The 18,197-nt window shown below is 39.9% G+C and overlaps 1 protein-coding gene across 2 annotated transcripts; it reads right to left on the reverse strand.

Moving 5' to 3' along the window:
• Positions 1-7,231: 7,231 nt before the first annotated feature.
• Positions 7,232-14,603, reverse strand: LOC143631226 (putative lactoylglutathione lyase, chloroplastic). Of its 2 annotated transcripts, none has more exons than XM_077100052.1 (9): positions 14,422-14,603; positions 9,332-9,497; positions 9,119-9,243; positions 8,566-8,630; positions 8,298-8,495; positions 8,174-8,221; positions 7,980-8,087; positions 7,744-7,884; positions 7,232-7,409 (listed from the first exon to the last, which is right to left on the reverse strand). In XM_077100052.1, exons 1-9 carry the CDS (start codon positions 14,570-14,572, stop codon positions 7,368-7,370), a joined length of 1,044 nt encoding a protein of 347 aa, XP_076956167.1. In that variant the 5' UTR covers positions 14,573-14,603; the 3' UTR covers positions 7,232-7,367. The 2 variants fall into 2 exon arrangements, with proteins under 2 accessions (XP_076956167.1, XP_076956173.1); XM_077100058.1 differs by lacking the exon at positions 14,422-14,603 and adding an exon at positions 9,584-9,932 and having other exon boundaries at positions 9,332-9,538.
• Positions 14,604-18,197: the final 3,594 nt, after the last annotated feature.

The following is an 18,197-nucleotide window of genomic DNA, read 5'->3' on the forward strand; positions in this document are numbered from 1 at the left end:
TGTGTACAAACCAATTGTTCTACTTCTGAGGCAGTCGTGTTTTCTAGGAATGGCCTTCACACACCAATTATCCTCAACAGATTGTCTTGAGATGTGCAGCGTCCAAGGGCAAGTGGGTTTCATTTCCCTTTTTTTTTACCTTCAACTTTTCCTGACTTAACACATTTCATCCTTCACCAGCAACCAAATTAGGATTGGTCCCCAAACAAATCACCCTAAACCTTAAAGGATCATTCTTCTTGATATACAAATCTCTTCTAGCATGAATAGCATAACTCTTTACCATTTCATTCAATGTTTCCTTTAATGGTATTAACTGACCAACATAAAATGGAGACTCATCATCATTATTCCTTTCCTTACCCTTGAACTTTCTTAGCATACTATTCAAGACACTCAAGCGCTCATCATCAGAGCTCTCATAGGTATCCATGCAAGGATTTAAACCATCATCATCACTAATATGATCAGCTGCTGCTTCTACCACATCAAAATCTACAATAGCTTTATACAACCTCATGTCAACTTCTACATCCTCCAAGGGTGTTTGAAAGACAGCCGTATACTCAGGATCACTTTCATCTGATCGATCACTATCATAACTGTCATCATCTTCCTCACTAGAACTATTTTCAGCACTCTCTTCATCAACACTTTCACCACCCACTTCATCAACACTTTCACCACCCACTTCATGGACACTTTCACCACTCACTTCATGGACACTTTGACCACTCACTTCATGAACACTTTCAAAACCAAAACCAGGTACAAATCCATAATCATAGACCACAATTTCAGTACCACTAGTCCTGCCATGTTCTACAAAAATCTCAACAATGTGAGTACCTATACCATCACTACCTCTAATCATATCACAAACATCTTGAAAATGATAATCTTCAACCAACGGCTTTAAACCCAAGTCCAAACTAATACGCGGATGTTTGTAATGAAAACAACAAGCTGTACCACAACCATATTGTAACTTACAAAGTATTCCAAGCAACAAACTTGTACGAAATTCAGAAACTTGAACTTCATCAACGTAAGTAATCTTCCCCCCCCCCTTCGTATCTTCGATGCCCCTCGGTAGCGAAATACCCTCCATGGAAAAGTTTTATGGTGAACGCATGTGAATAATTGTCACCTATAACAACATTCAACCCGTTAACAACAATCAAGCAAAAAAACCAAAATGTTGAGCAAACAGTAAAACCTTACTATATAGGTCGTACGGGTCACAATACTCACTGTCCGGCCCAATAGAATACGAGGTCGACATTGCGATGTGTGCAGGTGACGTTTGATTTCAACGGTGATTGGAAAAATTAGAGGTTCAATGTTCGAACGGTTGGTTTGTATTTGGGTGTTTAGGGAAAAAAAACCTTAAATCGGGGGTTTTATTGAATCAGGGGAGATAAATAGTGCAATGTCTAAATTACCCTTCTGTATTAACAGTCAACGACGGGTCAACTGACGATAGTAGTCAGAGGAACCCGCCGGAGAAAAACAGGGGTCCAAACTTCGCAAAATCTTTTTCAGGGGTAAACCCATAGAATGTGGATACTATACAATCAATCGAAGGGACAATCAAAAGGGGGAAAAGGGTTTTTTTCTAATTTTGATAAGTTTAGTTAGAAAAAGGATTCAAAAGGCAACGTGCGACTTGAAGGACACGATCCGTTGTGGATTCTTATTCTTACATCCACCATTTTATATATGAATGAAGGTGCTCTTGGCTCGACATCGTTTTTCTATTCTACTAGAACCCTTCTTTTTTTATTGGGTTGTAATTGTAATGTAAATAGTTTGCGATGGAGCTCGAGTAGAAAGTATTGATTAATTTCTCAGGGTGATATAAACCAGGGAGACAAAATGCATATTTATCTATAGATATATCAAAAATGACGGCCATGACGACTCCCCCGCCACCAAGAGTCCGAATAGAAACCTGGTAATGACAGACAATCATCACCTTAGGCTCAGATACATAATTATCATAGCCTTTAGCAAGCAAACGGACGACCATAGTTGGGAAACAAAACAGCCACTGTCAGTGGCGGATCTAGAAAAATTTTCCATGGTGGGGCGGGAATTATTAAAGGACGTTTGACTATCGCAGCATAATAATTATTTTTCGATCTTGTCTGATCGGTTCAATGAGAAATTTTAGAAGATGATTCTCCAACTTTACTCCTGAGGAATCTTTTCACTATGTAACGAATAACACATGTTTTACATTGAAATAAATCATTAAATTTTAATAATATACCATGATTCTCATTCAGATCAATAATTAAATTATCACATATATTAATTGAACAACGTGATAAGCAAATTAACTGCACATATTAAATTCATAGAGTACAATTATAATTTTAACAATCCACCATAAATAAATAAACAAGATCACAAAGAAAATCATATACAAAGAAAATTAACTTTAATTATAAATTCAAAGAGGAACCTTTCTTTTTATTATTTTCATTAAATATATTAGGCCATCCTCTATGGTGAGGGGCTTCGAAGCCCCTCCCCAGTGCCACGTCAGCGCCACGTGGGCACTGGGGGCTTCAAAGCCCCACCCCAAAGATGCTCCTCTATGGTGCGGGGCCTTCGAAGCCCCTTAATTGTTTTTTTTATAAATTAAGGAGTGGGGCCCACTGTAAGGCCCCGTTACCGGTGCCTCACTTTAACGTTGGATTTACTCATAAACGCAGTTCATTATATCAGAGTTAATAAAAACATTCGCGGAATATTGAAACATTCAAACCATTAAATTACATAACCATCCTTTCTTGTTTTAATGGGCATTCAAATTATTTAAATATAAAACATTGTCTTTTAAATCATCCTAACATAACACTTCATTGAGATGCCAGTGTCTTCAAATCCATGCCATGTGCTTCCCCTCAAGCAAGTTGCCTCATTCTACTCACCTGCGTGCATACTAAAAGTCAGCTACGCTGAGTGAGTTCTAGTTAATCAAACGACATACCAAACATTCACATACTGACATATGCACCCGAAGGTACATACTTCATATTTATTTACATACTTACATACATACGTACTTTCATTCTTTCCTTCATACTTACATACATACTTTCATTCATACATATACGTTTTAAAGAGCATTCCACCCTATAACCTTCGCCGATATTATTAGGGTCGGTTCCCTACATGCGTCGATAATATTAGGGTCGGTTCCCTACATTCGCCGATACTATTAGGGTCGGTTCCCTTCATTCGCCGATACTATTAGGGTCGGTTCCCTATATTCGTACTACTATAACATACCTGTCATTTACATACCTTCCTTGACAATATGTGCAATCTCCGAAGAGCGTTCACGTACCATCAACATTTCATACATATATTGTTCATACATCATACATATTCATACATACGTCATTCATACATCATACATATCAATCATACCTTTAACTAACACTTGACGGCACATGCAATATCCGAAGATCGTTCACGCACCGTCAAGCAATCGTCATACATAAATCATACAAGGCATACACTTACCACCAAAGGTAAGTGTATTCACTATCACATCGAGTATGCACACAGCCCCGAAAACATAACAAGGAAGTGGGGCTAGAAACTCACCTCAATGCGGTTGCGTTCACCGTTTACGGTTATTCCATTCTTGAGTTGTGCACGACTAACTGTATAATAATTATACGTATCAATAAACTATCACTACACATATCGTCTTTCTAGTTTAATTATTACCCTCAACGAACGGGGGTCCTGGGGCAGCGCTCCTGGCAGTGGGGTTCTAGGGGAGGCAGCCCCTAGCGGGGTCCAACGGGCAGAGCCCCTGGCTGGGGTTAATTTTCATTAACTGTCTTAACACATTTTCCATTAGGATTTTGAATCATTAAATAATTTGCTACTTAAAGACCAAGGGCTTCTTTGTAATTAAATCATTCTTTTCTAAGTCCAGGGACTGTTATTGTCATTCCGTTAAACTTCTAATTCGTTACTGGTTCATAACGAATTGGCTTATCTTAGCGAACTGGTTCCTATAACGAATTGAACCCTTTAACGAACTGGACTCCTTAACGAATTAGTCCATATAGCGAACCGGTCCAAGTAGCGAATTGGACCTTCTAATTCGTTATTTCCTTTAACGAACTAATTATCACGAATCAAGGGTAATTCGTTACCCTTTCCCTTAACGAATCAGACACGAACTACAGCTAGTTCGTTATGCCCCCTTATACGAATCAACTAACGAATCACCTTTTATTTCGTTAGGTTTCCATAGCGAACTAGGGTTAGGTCAGGGAATGTCAGAACATTTCCTGACATTCTTACCTCGTATTCCCCCTTTTCCGGCGCCGCCTTTCCGGCTTCGTCGCCGGAAAACCGCGGATTCGCCGGAAAAAACGAGTTTTAACTTGATTTTCACCCTTTTTCGTCCCGTTCGATCCAGATCTGAGCTAGGGTGATCCCTAATCTCATCTTAGGTTCGGTTTATACCCGATTCCATCCGGATCTCGCGACTTAAACGGTTTAACGGTGTCGGCTCGTCGTTTTGTGACCATAACTAACGGATTTAAGCTCATACAAAAAAATACTATCATACCTTGGGTCGGGATCGGTTTCCTTGGTTATTTCGATTAGAGAGAGACTAGAGAGAGAGAGCTTAAGTGTGTGTTTTGGGTGTTGTAAGGGATATGTGTAAATGAGGAATTAAGTGGTGATAATGGTTTATATATTTATGGGATCATGGGCTTAAGCCCATGGTCTTTCCTTCTTTCTTTCATACCCAAGTCCATAACCCATATCCATATAACCCAACACTAGCCCAACTCATATTCTAGTTATCTAAACCGATAACGACCCACTATAAAATAGACGAAATTTATTTTATTATTATAACCAAAAGTATGATGTTACACCCACCAACATTCACCATTAGCCAACACCAACATATCTTCCTTCTTCAACACCCAAATAATCTTAATCCACCACCACCTTCAAATTGGTCGGAACATGGTTATAGCCGGAGCTCATGGTCGGAACACCCAAATAATCTTAATCCACCACCACCTTCAAATAATCTTAATCCACCACCAAATAAATTAAGGTGTGCCGGAGCTCATGGTTATCACCGGCGTTTCCACCCTCGTGTTCGGCTCTAAGGCCATGCCGGAAATTGGTCGGAACATGGTGGTTGACTGGTTTGAAGAAAAGGATGTAGCCGTTGAAAGGGGGGCCCACCAAAACAATCCCAAGCGCGTCGGCCGTTGCAACGCTGGGCAGCACCGCGCCCACGACCAAACCACGCCCCGCTATGGTGTTTCGCGCCCCACGGTAGCCCTCCACGGCGCCCCATAGCGGAGGGTCTTACATTGACTAAAATTTTAAATTATTGATAATCCACAAGGTAAAATGAGTAAAGTGGTTGTGCACGTGTCACTCTATAGTTATACTTTGGAACACATATTTTATTGCACTCATAAAAGTAAAAAAAACAACTACTCTACATTTATATATTATTAAGTCTTCTTCTTCATCATGGTTTCTAACAGTCCGTTCACCACCCCGGTCGGATAATAGCCGGATTTTCAAAAGTTATCAAAATAAGAGATCATCATCTTAGTGGTAGGTTTCGAAAGTTCAACTCAAAGGAGGCGATTGTAAAATTTTATGGGGGGCGCTCGGGATTTTCACGTATATATAACACTAAAAGTAAAAAACTTAAGGTCGGCGGCTGCCCACCTTCGGACACTAATAGGTCCGCCCCTGGCCACCGTCACCAAAAGTTCCAACTTGAAACCTGATAGACAATCATCATCACTCCCTTAGAACCAAACCGATAAGCATAATTTGACAACCACGAAAGGCAACTGCCACCACAACACCACCGCCACCACGGGATCTAAATCTGAACGGATGACGGCTTACCTGCGGGGTCGCCTCTCTATCCACGGAACACATGCAATTTCTCTTCTCAGAATCTTTTTTTATTGCTCAAATGTAACCATTTTAGGTATAAGAACTTTTGTAGAATCAAAGTTATAGCCTCATCAACTCTGGCATGGAAAAGTAAGCCAACAATTGTACATGTAGTGATCTTCATAGTAATTACAAAAAGCTTTGGCTTTATATGAAAACTCAAAACAAAAAAAGTTTGAATGAAACATAAGCATCCCCAAATTAATACTCACCCAACACAGTTATCTATGGAGCATGTAAGTTGAAAGTAATTTTTGTTGTACGCATCCTAAGAAAGAAACTTGTAATTATTCCAACCCTATCCACATGTCTTAACATAACTACCAGTTAGCTAATTTTCCGACCGGCTCAGTTACCAGTCTAACAACGACATCCTACGAAGTTGGTCACATCTGTCCAGTACTCCGTTGTACCACCACACCGCCGCCACCAAGGGCTCTGAATCGGAATCAGCAACGACTGATGGCGGGTCGGAAATGGTAAAGAATCAGGTGATTTATAGAGTTTATACCACAAAGACGAAGCCAGCCACAGTGATGTAGACCACTGAACCACCACACCACCGCCCAGACGATTCACAACCACCACTCTGCCACTACCAAGGGTTCCGAAACAGAACCCGGCAACAACGACAGATGGTCGCCGTTGACGGTTCGCTATGCAACCACCAGTCCACCGCCACCAACTGTTCCGAATGAGAACATGACAACCGTGGAAGAAACAGATGGATTGAAATTTATTGAATTGCAGAGCTAATATGGCAAGTTCTACATAACAACATTTGGGATTGAAATTCTACATCATCATCATCGTACTATATTCCACCAATAGCAAAGCTATGGTAGGGTCTAAGGAGGGTAAGATGTAGACAGCCTTACCTCTACCCTTTAGGAATAGAGAGGCGGCTTCCAGTGAGACCCCGGGCTCGATAATAGTTTTGCACCAAGCCTTAGACATAAGGCAAATAACACTCAACCATAGGGACACCACCGATTGGTGCATGTACCCTTGTCTTCTGGCTATCAACGCCACCACATGATGCCTAATTAACCTTCCACCACTTTTAACGTTATTTTCACGAGATTAGTAAAATAACGTCAAAAATAGTGCAATTTCACTTTTGCCCACCCGAGGGTTCACACGTATATACATTATATGTGCGCAATGCAAGCAGGACGAAATTCTACAGTGAGTGGATTATGTTTACATATATATATATATATATATATATATATATATATATATATATATATAGTGTGATTGATTGTGTTTATGAATAAGAGTGGAGTGGTATGTATTCAGTTTCACAAATTGGTATGACATTGATTTTGAAATACAAACTCTATAGATAGCGGCTTGGATCCTACATCAATCATGTTTCCTCACGCTAGTTCTTTCATGAAATCAACGTTATCGACAAAGACCTGCAGTATGGGATATGGAAATATAAGAGCAAAATAAACAATTAGAGAATTAGAAATCGATAGAAGTATTCCAATGACAGATGACAACACACACACATATACATATATGCATATATATATATATATATACATATATGACTACTATCATTTCAAGAAACTTCCAAATAATTTAAGAACTCTTAACAACCAATCATTTTACTTATTTATTTTTATTATATATAATTAATATTATTTGATTATCCTTGGCATCAGGTTTATTCAACGATAATACCCAAATAAGTGAAAAAAGTTTATTGGTTTTCAATAAAACAGTTAAGAAAGACAGAAAACTTGCCGATTTCCAACCATCTGGATCCAAACAGGCTGTTATCTTTGTGTTTATGATCGGTAGGGGCCCAGGTTGAAGCACTATATCTCCGCCAAACAGTTTAACAACTTGTGCAGTCTTATACACATCATTAGTCCCTATTGCAATCTGAATTACATAAGTTGTTACTTAAAAACAGCGTTCATACAAACATTTTGGTGTTGAAAGAAGTCGGTAAACATTGGTCATAACAGTTAATTCACCTGCCCATAGCCATTTCCTTTTTCATATTCTGTGACACCATAATTGTATGTCAATTCCAACACTGCACTTTCATCTTCATACCCGTAACCCATCACAGCTTTCGTGTACTGAAAAACCATTGCATATTCACATCAATATACAATCTCAAAACTCTTAATAATTATAAGCCGCAGATTACAAAAGCATCCATCACCTTGTTATCAGGTTCATCTCTTATTTGAATAAGTTTCATTCCATATGCCTTCAAAACACAACTCCACACATGACACATCCGAAAAGTTAGTTATAAATTTATTAACTGTATGCGGGTGGTTAACCTGCTTATAAAAGTCAATGGACCGGTCAATGTCTCCTACTTTTAACATCACTTGACATAAAGGATCAGAAATAGGGCTCTTCCTCTCAATGAGCTCAAATGTGTAACCATCTTGATCTTCAATGAAGGCGTTTATTGAGCCCAGTTCACTGGTTACTTTTCCACCTTTGGCTTTTATAAGATTTGCAGTTTTAGCTACCTAATCACACAAGCAGGTTCATTTACAGTTAGACACAACCGGAACCAGGTTCTGAAAATAACTAACTTACATCCTCAACTGCTATTCCAAAATGTCCAAAACCAGTTCCAATGTCATACTTGTCAACTCCATAATCTGCATAAACATTGTTAGAAAATGAAAGCCCAAGCAATGACGTAACTTAATAATAACAAAAAAAAAAAAAAACTTTGCACAAATGGTCCCTGTGGTTTGATCATTTTGCAAGTTTGCTCCCCAAATTTTAAAATTTGCAAACTTGGTCCAAACATTTATGAGTTTGGAAACCTAATATAATAGTTTTTCAAACACCACCTAACGTCGACTTCATCACCTTTGGTTTTTAAACCGAACCATTGATTTTACTAGGGTTTCAAATTTGAAAAGACACGATTACCTTCACATGAATGGCAAATGAATCAGTTATTTGTTTAAAAGTAACTAGGATTAACGGTGGGAATAAAACGTGCAACCCTCTCACAAATATTTGGACTATTAAAATTTGGGGAGCAAATCTTGCAAAATGATCAAACCACAGGGACCATTTGTGCAAAATTTTCAAATAAAAATGAAGTTCAGTAATAAAGTTCAAGTAGGTGATGTACTGTAAGTAAGTTCAATAACAAAATGAGTCTCTTCGGGTCCATATCCCACGAAAGCGTTTGCATATCTTTCTTCTGGTATGTTTCGTTGTCTCAACACTTTCATACCCAAGCACTCGGTATAAAACCTAAACAAATAAACACGTACTATTAATTAAACTTCCAACCGCAAGCATGCGTCACTTAAAAGAAAACTTGGCACAAAAAGGGGTGTACTTTATTGTTTTCTGCAAATCACCAACACGATATACAACATGTAACAGTTTTCTATTATCCTTTCTTGACCAATCTATTGAGGTTTCTTTAGTGAGAGGTTGTGATGTATTTTCAGGTTTTAGCAATGTGGATGCACCTGCACTGAATAACTGTGTTTGAGGTATAGCTGTTTGATTCATCAAATAAATAAGGCTAGTTATTAACATACTATCATATAGAATAATATATGCAGCTGACACATAATAAAAGGACAAAGAAAAAAAAGTAATAATTATACTAACATTTCACAATTGATTTCTGAAGCCAGTAACTTAGAGCTCAAATCAAAGATTATGGTTAATATTTGCAGCGTGAAAACTACACATTTCTAACATCACACAAGACAGATACCCCTTGCTTTGTAAGTGGCTGGAGTGTGCATGAAACTGAAACGAATACCAAAGGTTTGGTTTTTATAACCGAACCCAGCCGCATTTATAGATTTTTATTTTTTATTTAACACTAACATTTAAGTGCAAAAATATAATAATAATAATAATAATAATAATAATAATAATAATAATCAATTGGGCCAGAATTTTCAAGCTGAAATGACAAAACCTAAAAAACGAAACAGAAAAAACCAAAACCAAATGGTTTTCAAAAATTCAGAACCCGAAGTGTCGGTTTTTTGTTTTGTTTTAGCCCAAAAGCAAATGATGCACACCCGAAAGGCAAAGGCTATTGATGACATGTGGAATGGTTTTGAATTCTTTCGAAACTAGTTTTGCCGAGTTCGGGTCACGTAGATATTTGGGTCGGATCGGGGTTCGAGTCGGAACAGCTTTCGACCCAACAGGGTTCGGGCCGTGTTTTCCGAAATCTGTGTCGATCTGAAACCCGTTACGTTTTGACCCGAACTCCAAGTCTCAAAATGGATCCATTGGGGTGTTTGTTTCTAAAATCATTCCCGTAAAACTTTCATCCATCTTATAGATGAATATATATTGATCCTTTTATATATAACAAACCGAACTACATCTGGATAATGGGTAAGCGAGCAACAAGCTGCGCCGCTATCCCCTTTTGAATCGCAAAGCCTATTCTACTAAATATAAATCCTTGGTTCCTCGGGCTCTGCGAGTCACTGTGGACCACCTTCTGCACCCGCTCCAAGAAGCGAACCGCCTCGGGAGCTAGGGATCCAAAAGTGTCAAAGGCAAATGGAATGAACACGTGCTGATTCTCCAAACACGATGTCTCATGCTTAGCAACCTTCCTAGACTCCGCTCTCAAAACCGCCTGTCCCGGTACGAAGCCACTGTCTCTCAGCCCCACCAACGGGGACACCCCAGTGAGGTCAACACACGCATGCTTACCCCCTGCCCAGCCAAACACAAGAACATCCGCAGGACGCAGGGTAGATCTTCCCTCACGCGGATCAGTCAAAAAGTTAACAGGTGCCTCTTTCTTAGCTGAGATCCCGGCACGTCTAAGCACATCCCATAACACATCTATAACCCAGTCATGACGATACTTGAATCCCGGCAATTCCTTACAGTGGAGGGCATGCTCACCGAATCTATCCAAACAAGCTTTTTTACAAATGGGGCATAATTCATCTGGAGGGAAAAGGGGAATCATAAGCCGGTATTTAAGGATGGCTCTGTATTCAACTGCCGACATCCGTTGCCCAAGACCTTCAATGGGCACAACAGTCAAAAATTCCTGGGCATGAGCCCCCTTGAGACAAGCTAAAACTGCCTTTTGTCTCGGGGTCATATCGAATCGCTCCTCCAAATCATGTACGTGTTTACCATAAAGAGCACTCGCCAAGGTTTGTTGAGGTTTCTTGGGGGCGGTCTCCTTATCAGTAAAACCGCCTATATCAAGGTTCGGGAGAGTTGTTCCAATATTACCAAGTGCAAAAGAGTAGTCAGGATCTACCCCCGTAACACCAGCGTTTCGCAGGACGTGGTCCTGCAATTTCCACGACTGAGACCTGGAAGCCACAAATGCATATGCGGAGACATCCTCAGCCGAGAAAATTCCTAAGCCTCCGCAACGCATAGGGAAGGAAGCCAACCTCCACTGGAGGTCCCCAAAATGCGGTCCTCCACACACAACAATATCTTCAATTCCCCCCCCCCCCCCGCAGGCCCGCATCAAAGATTGACACAGCCTCTTTGACATGTTCAGGTTGACAGGTCCGGAGCCCAAACACTAACTTAGCAACCCCCATGCACGAGTGTAACAAAAGGAGCTCAATTTGGGGGTCCCTCAGGTCCGGCAGGCGTTTCATAAGTTCAACCGCCCTCAAAGCTCTTTTAGTTGCCAAAGACCGAATAAACCCTGCATCCCGACTAACCGCTCCCCCCAAGAGTTTAACTCCCATCGCAGGCCTGCTAATCTCTCCAGGGAATAAACCCGACACTTTCTTCGAATCATCACATGACGGCCAAAAAACCTCTGTTTTTCGAATATTAAGCCTAAGCCCTAGAGACGCCCCCTCTGAGCGAATAATGCCCAATGCTCTAGCGACCTCCTCAGCCTTACCAATAATAGTGCCATCATCTAAATACCAAGCATGGAAGGGCAAGGAACAGGTCCCCTGCACCCTAAGGATGAGCGGATGAAGGACCAACGCAAAAAGAAGAGGGCCAAGGGGGTCCCCTTGCTGCACCCCAGTAAAAGCCCCGATATGAGTATCCCGGGCGGGGCGAGCATATAAAAACTAGACCCATGGGAAGATGGATGGACATATGCAGCTAACTTCCCTGAGAAGGGTCGTCTGATCCACCTCATTAAAGGCGTTAGAAAAATCAACAGTGAGCATAGCCAGGGACCCGTCAGAATGAAACGCGCTCAAAAATCTGTTAGCACTATGCAATACCGCTTCTGCCCCATTAGGGATCCCAACCCCGAATTGGAAATCCCCTAGATAAGCAGCCACCTTTTTCCCTATTTTACGCATAGCGACTTTCGACACCAATCTTCTCCAAATGGCCCCCACTGCGATGGGTCTAATTCCATTGTCAGGCTTCAACAGGGGGGTCAACGGTGCCGAAGCAATGAACTCCGCTAGAACTTTTGGACAAAGCCCCACAAGCCACAAGTTGACAACATCAGTGATGGCCTTTAAGAGCCCGGAGGCGGTCGGAGACCCCTGGCCACAGAAAGCGTCTAAAATATGTTGGGCCCGCAAACCATCCCTCCCACAAGATGTACCTTTCGGGAAGGTTTTAATACATTCCAACACACAATCACCGTCCACCTGCAAGGCTGGTTCCGATGGCACGACGGAGGGCATGGTCGGGGGGTCCACCACAGGATGTTTATCAATCAATGCTCTCAAAGTATCCCCCCGGCAGGCGCGACCCCCGGATGAACACTGGACTTTGATCACCGCTGTGTAATGGCCGTCCGCTACCTTCCGGAGGCACTGCTTGATACTGCCCCCTCCCTCTTCTTTATGTTGGCAATCCCACATCACTGGAAGTTCAAGGAGCGGTAGCACCAACTCTTCTAAACCTGCCCCATCTTTCCAAACAGCCAAAGCCCGCATAATGGAGCTACATTGAAGTGATTTCCTATTACCGGACCTTCGTTCTTGCCTAGTAGCCGGTTTGACAACACGTAACGTGCAACGAGGCAACAACAAAAGTTTAAACCAAGCCTCAATAGACCTCGGGGCATCCACCACTTTACGGAGCCCCCTGACAAAGCCTGGGCAAAAGCCATGCGACACGCGGGCGGGATACTCTTGACAGTGGCAATAGGAATGGCGAGGACGCGCTCAAGGAGAGCGACATCTACCACAAACGTCTCAGACTGCCACTCCCAAGTTCCACCTGCGAATCGCGGGGATGAGGGATCCCCACAATAAAATCAAAGTCGCCTCCTGCACATGGGGTGCATGTAACAACTTCTTTTCCGTGCAGACAAGGCCTATTCAAGGCATGCAGGGCCATGCACTCCCCGCATAACCAGTTCTTAAGCAAGCGCAAGGTTTCGACAACGTCATTGTAGAGTTCCAAGTCTGAAGCAAGACGCTCCTTTAACTGATCTCTCATTTACTTTACATTGAAGTGATCCCGCTGAAAATGCATGAGTAACCTAGAGTACCCCTTGTATCTCCGGATACCATCTTTGCAAACATGAAAATTTTTAAAGGGGCAACGCCAAATCCCCGTGCCCGAGCTAGGACCGGGCTCTCCACCACAGGCCCTCATAAATTACTTAAGAAATTAAAACTTTTTTTGTTTTTGGAAACAAAGGAAATTAAAATAAAATTTGGTGTTGGAATTTAATCAAACACCTGGCGGGCATTACTAGCGAAACCTCCAAACTAATGCCATTCAAAACAAATCGCCTAGAAAATGAAATGCTAGAAGACCAAATAAGCAAAAACCGAGAATGGGTGATGACGGTGGCAAAATAAGGGTGGAGCAGTGAGGTGGAGATGGGGGGGTAACGGCAGTGGCGGTGGTGGGTGAGAGGCGGAGACGGAAAGGGAGGGTTACGGTGGAGCTGTGAGGCGGAGATGGAGGTGGTGGGTTAGTTAAACTTTTGTTATATTAAATTAAAACAATGCACCGCTTTAGTTGTGGCCAACTTTGCTAGACAAAAAAAGAGCAAATATAAAAGTATATGGAAAGGTGTGGACCTGTGGCTGCCACATTTCTGCCATCTTATAGAAATAAAATTAGGGTTTAATTTTATCCCCAAATTGAATAACCACCAGTATCCACCTGAATTCAAGTTCCAACAAATTATTGAGCCTGATCTAATCGTCAATCCAAGCTATGGCTCAGCCCAACAACGTAAGCTCATCTTCTCTCCATTTTATATTATTCAGATTTCGAATTCACAGTGTTTTATTTTTTTGTTCTGATTCGTTAAACAATAATAATGGGTATGTATGTAGAGTACCATGTCGGCATTAAAATAAAATAGATTGGGCATTGGGGCATACTATTAGTAGGTGCTGATTTTGATCTGAAAGTTGTGATTTTTAAACCGGTGGATAGATAATAATAATAATAATAATAATAATAATAATAATAATAATAATAATAATAATAATAATAATAATAATAATAATTAGTTACCGGTTCCGAGCTGGATGAGAGCAAGCCTGCGGGAAGAAGCAGGAACAGAAGATACATGGCGCACTGAAGAAGAAGATTGATTATTATTATGATTATTATGATAAGGATGAAAATTAGGAGAAACAATGTGAACAGATGATGAAGACGCCATTGTTGGCGATGATGGTCTCAAATTGGCACTAGCAGCAAATAAGATAACATCCTTTAAACGGTTTACTTACCGACCTTTTATTTTATTTTTAAACCCCCATAAAACATGCATCATGTTTCAAATCTCCTTTACGTTACGTCATTTGATAGTAATTTAGTTGAAATTTTTCGTTAAATCTAATCATGTGCATTACACATGAGAGAAATATATTCTCACAATTTATTCTACATGATTTACAAGTAAAGTAAATCGTGAGACCCAATTTTAATCACATGATTGACTTGGGCTAAAGAGATAAAATGGGTTCTCACAATGTACTCTACTTGTAAATTTTTTTCGTTAATTCTACTCACAATTAGCCACCAAAGAGCGCTCTCTCTCTCTCTCTCTCTCAACTCATCCACTCCACCACCGTCGACCACTCTGCTCGTCGGAAACTAGCAACCGCCGCTGACGCTACATCGCGCAGTCGCTGTCTACTGTCGTCCAGCCACTGTCGCTGACCACCGCTGCTGTCGGCTGCCTCCATGCACTGCCACCACCGGGTCTCATTCGTGTACCTAGGGAAGTTTGTTATCCCTCGGTGTCTCAGTTGTTTATTTATTAACCGAGATAACTTAAATATTGTCAGTTTAGATTTATGTTTACTTTGGTTGGCTTCTTATCGTACTCATATTGTTAGTAACCGGATCCTGTATGGTTCCATAAAGTAATGATTACTGGTTTAATTTTCCACTACGTTCTTGAAAATATTTAATTTGATTAAATAATTATGAAACTATAATTAAAACAGGGTTTAAACGTTAAACCTTTGATTGATTATCACTGGAACCCAACAATGGTATCAGAGCCTTAGTTACAACATACGAGTCGAAACCGGTTTTTTGACCGGGTCTACATCACAAACTTAAAGATTGTTGAAGTTTTTGATCTAGGTAAAGTTTTAGGACAACATTAGTTTTGTCAAAATTTTGTTTATATTATTTGACCAAAAGGATTGCCCGAATTTTTATTTCTTTGTTGAATATGTAAATCTGGCCCGAGCTTGTTAGTTTGGTTTATTGTTTTGGTTTTGGCCATATGGATTGCTCAAAAGTTGTATTACTTTCGGTTTTTTATTTTTTATGGTTTTTTGGCCATTTTGATGCTTCAAAATTGTAATATGTAGGGTTTAGTTTTTCATTATATGTATTTGTTAACTATTGTAATGAAGAATACCAAAAGGAAAAACTGAGGACGAGGGCATGGAGTTCTTGAAGTCAAAAGTGGGAGATACTAAAGATGATGGGATGCACCAAGAGTCCATCCTTGTGGTTGTTTTGTGTTGTGACCCCTGACCCGATTGATCTTGCTAATAGACTCTAGCAAGATCAATCACTATTCTTGCCCATTCAAGATTTATATATATTTTTATTTGCTATTGTGGTTGCTTGCTTTTATAATTAGTTATATCACCACCAACCTAATACCAAATAGTTTTAAATCACTATTTTATTTTATTTAAACATCACAAATGAATTATAATACATACTTGAATGAAATTTTCCTAGAATTTATATATTTGATGTTGACGATGAATCATGATTATTATTAGGAATTTACCCGGCGCGTTATGCCGGGCAGGCCGATAAAATCTGGGTGATGATAAAACTCAAGCGTTTTCGGTCTCGAGCGTTGAGATGATAAGTCGACGTGAATTCAATGAGTTTCTTACGATACCAGAACAAAAACAAAAACGGCAGTTGGTCGGTTTTCGTTACGGTGGTACTGGAACCAAAACAAAAGGCACTAACTTACGCAAATTTGGTTAGTTTTTTTCTCGTTCTCTACGGTACCGGAATTAAAACAAAAAATAAAAAAGAAATTCGCATATGGTCGGTTTTCGTTATATTCGTTATGGTACCGGAACAAAAAAACCAAATGGCATCAAAGCTCTAGCATTGTCATTCCCGGACGTTGATGCAGTGAGTTTAGACGAATTCAGTCTATTTCTGTCACGTAAACAAAAATTGACGTTAGGTCGTACATTCACTATGCTACCAATACTAAAATAGAAAGGAAAAATGGTATGGGCAAGTTTGGTGTCGCACCTGGTTAGCGGCACCAAACTTCTCATTTATAAATATATATATATATATATATATATATATATATAATAATTAAGATTGATGTTTGCTTCATTTGATTGATTTAATTGGTCCGATGTTAGTGATTAATTTCCTTGTTCTCTCACGTATATTTATGTTGACGGTGATTTATAGAAGAGAAGAAAGGTGACAACAAACCGACTCAATAACAACATTTACAATTAGTCCCTTAAGATATCAACTTCCATCGAATTATATATCTAAGGCATATGCCGCTTAAGAAAAAAAAATATCTTAAGTATACAAAATCATCATTCTCAAATTGTTATCATTTAAGATAATTCTAACATTCTCTCACTCTGTCGCTTTACCACTTGACTATACATTCATTTACGTATGTAATTTAACATTAACTAACCAAACAATTAAACACGATCATGTTTACTAAACCTTCTTATGCGAAGCAAACGAATATAGTCTATTACATTTTACTCAACGCAATAGTCTTATAAAATATATAGGTGCCTTAACCATGCACGTATCCATGCTCACCTACGTTTTGTTGGTTGCCAATTGCCATTGTTATTTCATTATTTCCTTCAAAGTGTTGCCAGTCATAGTTTATGGGTTAGTGGGCTAATTGGTTTACTTAGAAGCATTGCATAGCATGTGGCATTATAACAATATATGATGCCATCATAATCGACATGGTTTATGACTTTTCCATGAAATGATTCCACGTACAACTGGGTAGGGACTAAGATTACATATACCCAGGCCATTAACATCCCTATAAGCATCTTAAGCACCTGAAATTTATTTACCGTTGGAAGTTCCTTCTTTTAATAACATATGGTGTTTGCCCCTCTAAAAAAGAGGCAGTGAGTTCAAATCCTTGCAAGTGTAAGGTTACTGAGCACTCGTTTCATTAAATTCGTAGAATTTGGAGGAATGAAATTTAAGTCCCTCGTACGACGTGCTCATTTTTATGTGGAATAAATTGGAACTTGAAACTAATTACAATCAACTCATATGTTCATAGGAATTCAAGAATCCCTCCACTTTCTAAAGGAAAGTTCAAAGAGGCTTTGGAATCTGTTGAGTCAAGATTTGACACAAAACTGATCATATGGAAGATTGGAATCTTCTCAACCTCCTCAGAATTCGCTAAGTATGGATCCGGGCACACCTTAGACCTCCGAGCATGCTTTTACTTAGCCGGGTACGATATTTTGTCTATCAGGCAAAGTTATCTTCACTAAGTGGAATATAGTCTATTACATTTTACTCAACGCAATAGTCTTATAAAATATATAGGTGCCTTAACCATGCACGTATCCATGCTCACCTACGTTTTGTTGGTTGCCAATTGCCATTGTTATTTCATTATTTCCTTCAAAGTGTTGCCAGTCATAGTTTATGGGTTAGTGGGCTAATTGGTTTACTTAGAAGCATTGCATAGCATGTGGCATTATAACAATATATGATGCCATCATAATCGACATGGTTTATGACTTTTCCATGAAATGATTCCACGT

This window comes from Bidens hawaiensis, unplaced genomic scaffold (assembly GCF_021521415.1).
Source record: "Bidens hawaiensis isolate Kalapana, Puna unplaced genomic scaffold, B.hawaiensis_p1.1 tig00000512_1, whole genome shotgun sequence".
NCBI classification, from domain to species: domain Eukaryota; kingdom Viridiplantae; phylum Streptophyta; class Magnoliopsida; order Asterales; family Asteraceae; genus Bidens; species Bidens hawaiensis.

What these genes read in the sequence shown, in the direction of transcription:
- LOC143631226 (XM_077100052.1), bottom strand. Translation starts at nt 14,572, where the DNA reads ATGGCGTCTTCATCATCTGTTCACATTGTTTCTCCTAATTTTCATCCT. An exon ending in TTGGAATAGCAGTTGAGGAT is followed by an intron (nt 8,496 to 8,565) that starts GTAAGTTAGTTA and finishes TTGTGTGATTAG; the next exon opens with GTAGCTAAAACTGCAAATCT. An exon ending in AAGGAAATGGCTATGGGCAG is followed by an intron (nt 7,885 to 7,979) that starts GTGAATTAACTG and finishes TATGTAATTCAG; the next exon opens with ATTGCAATAGGGACTAATGA.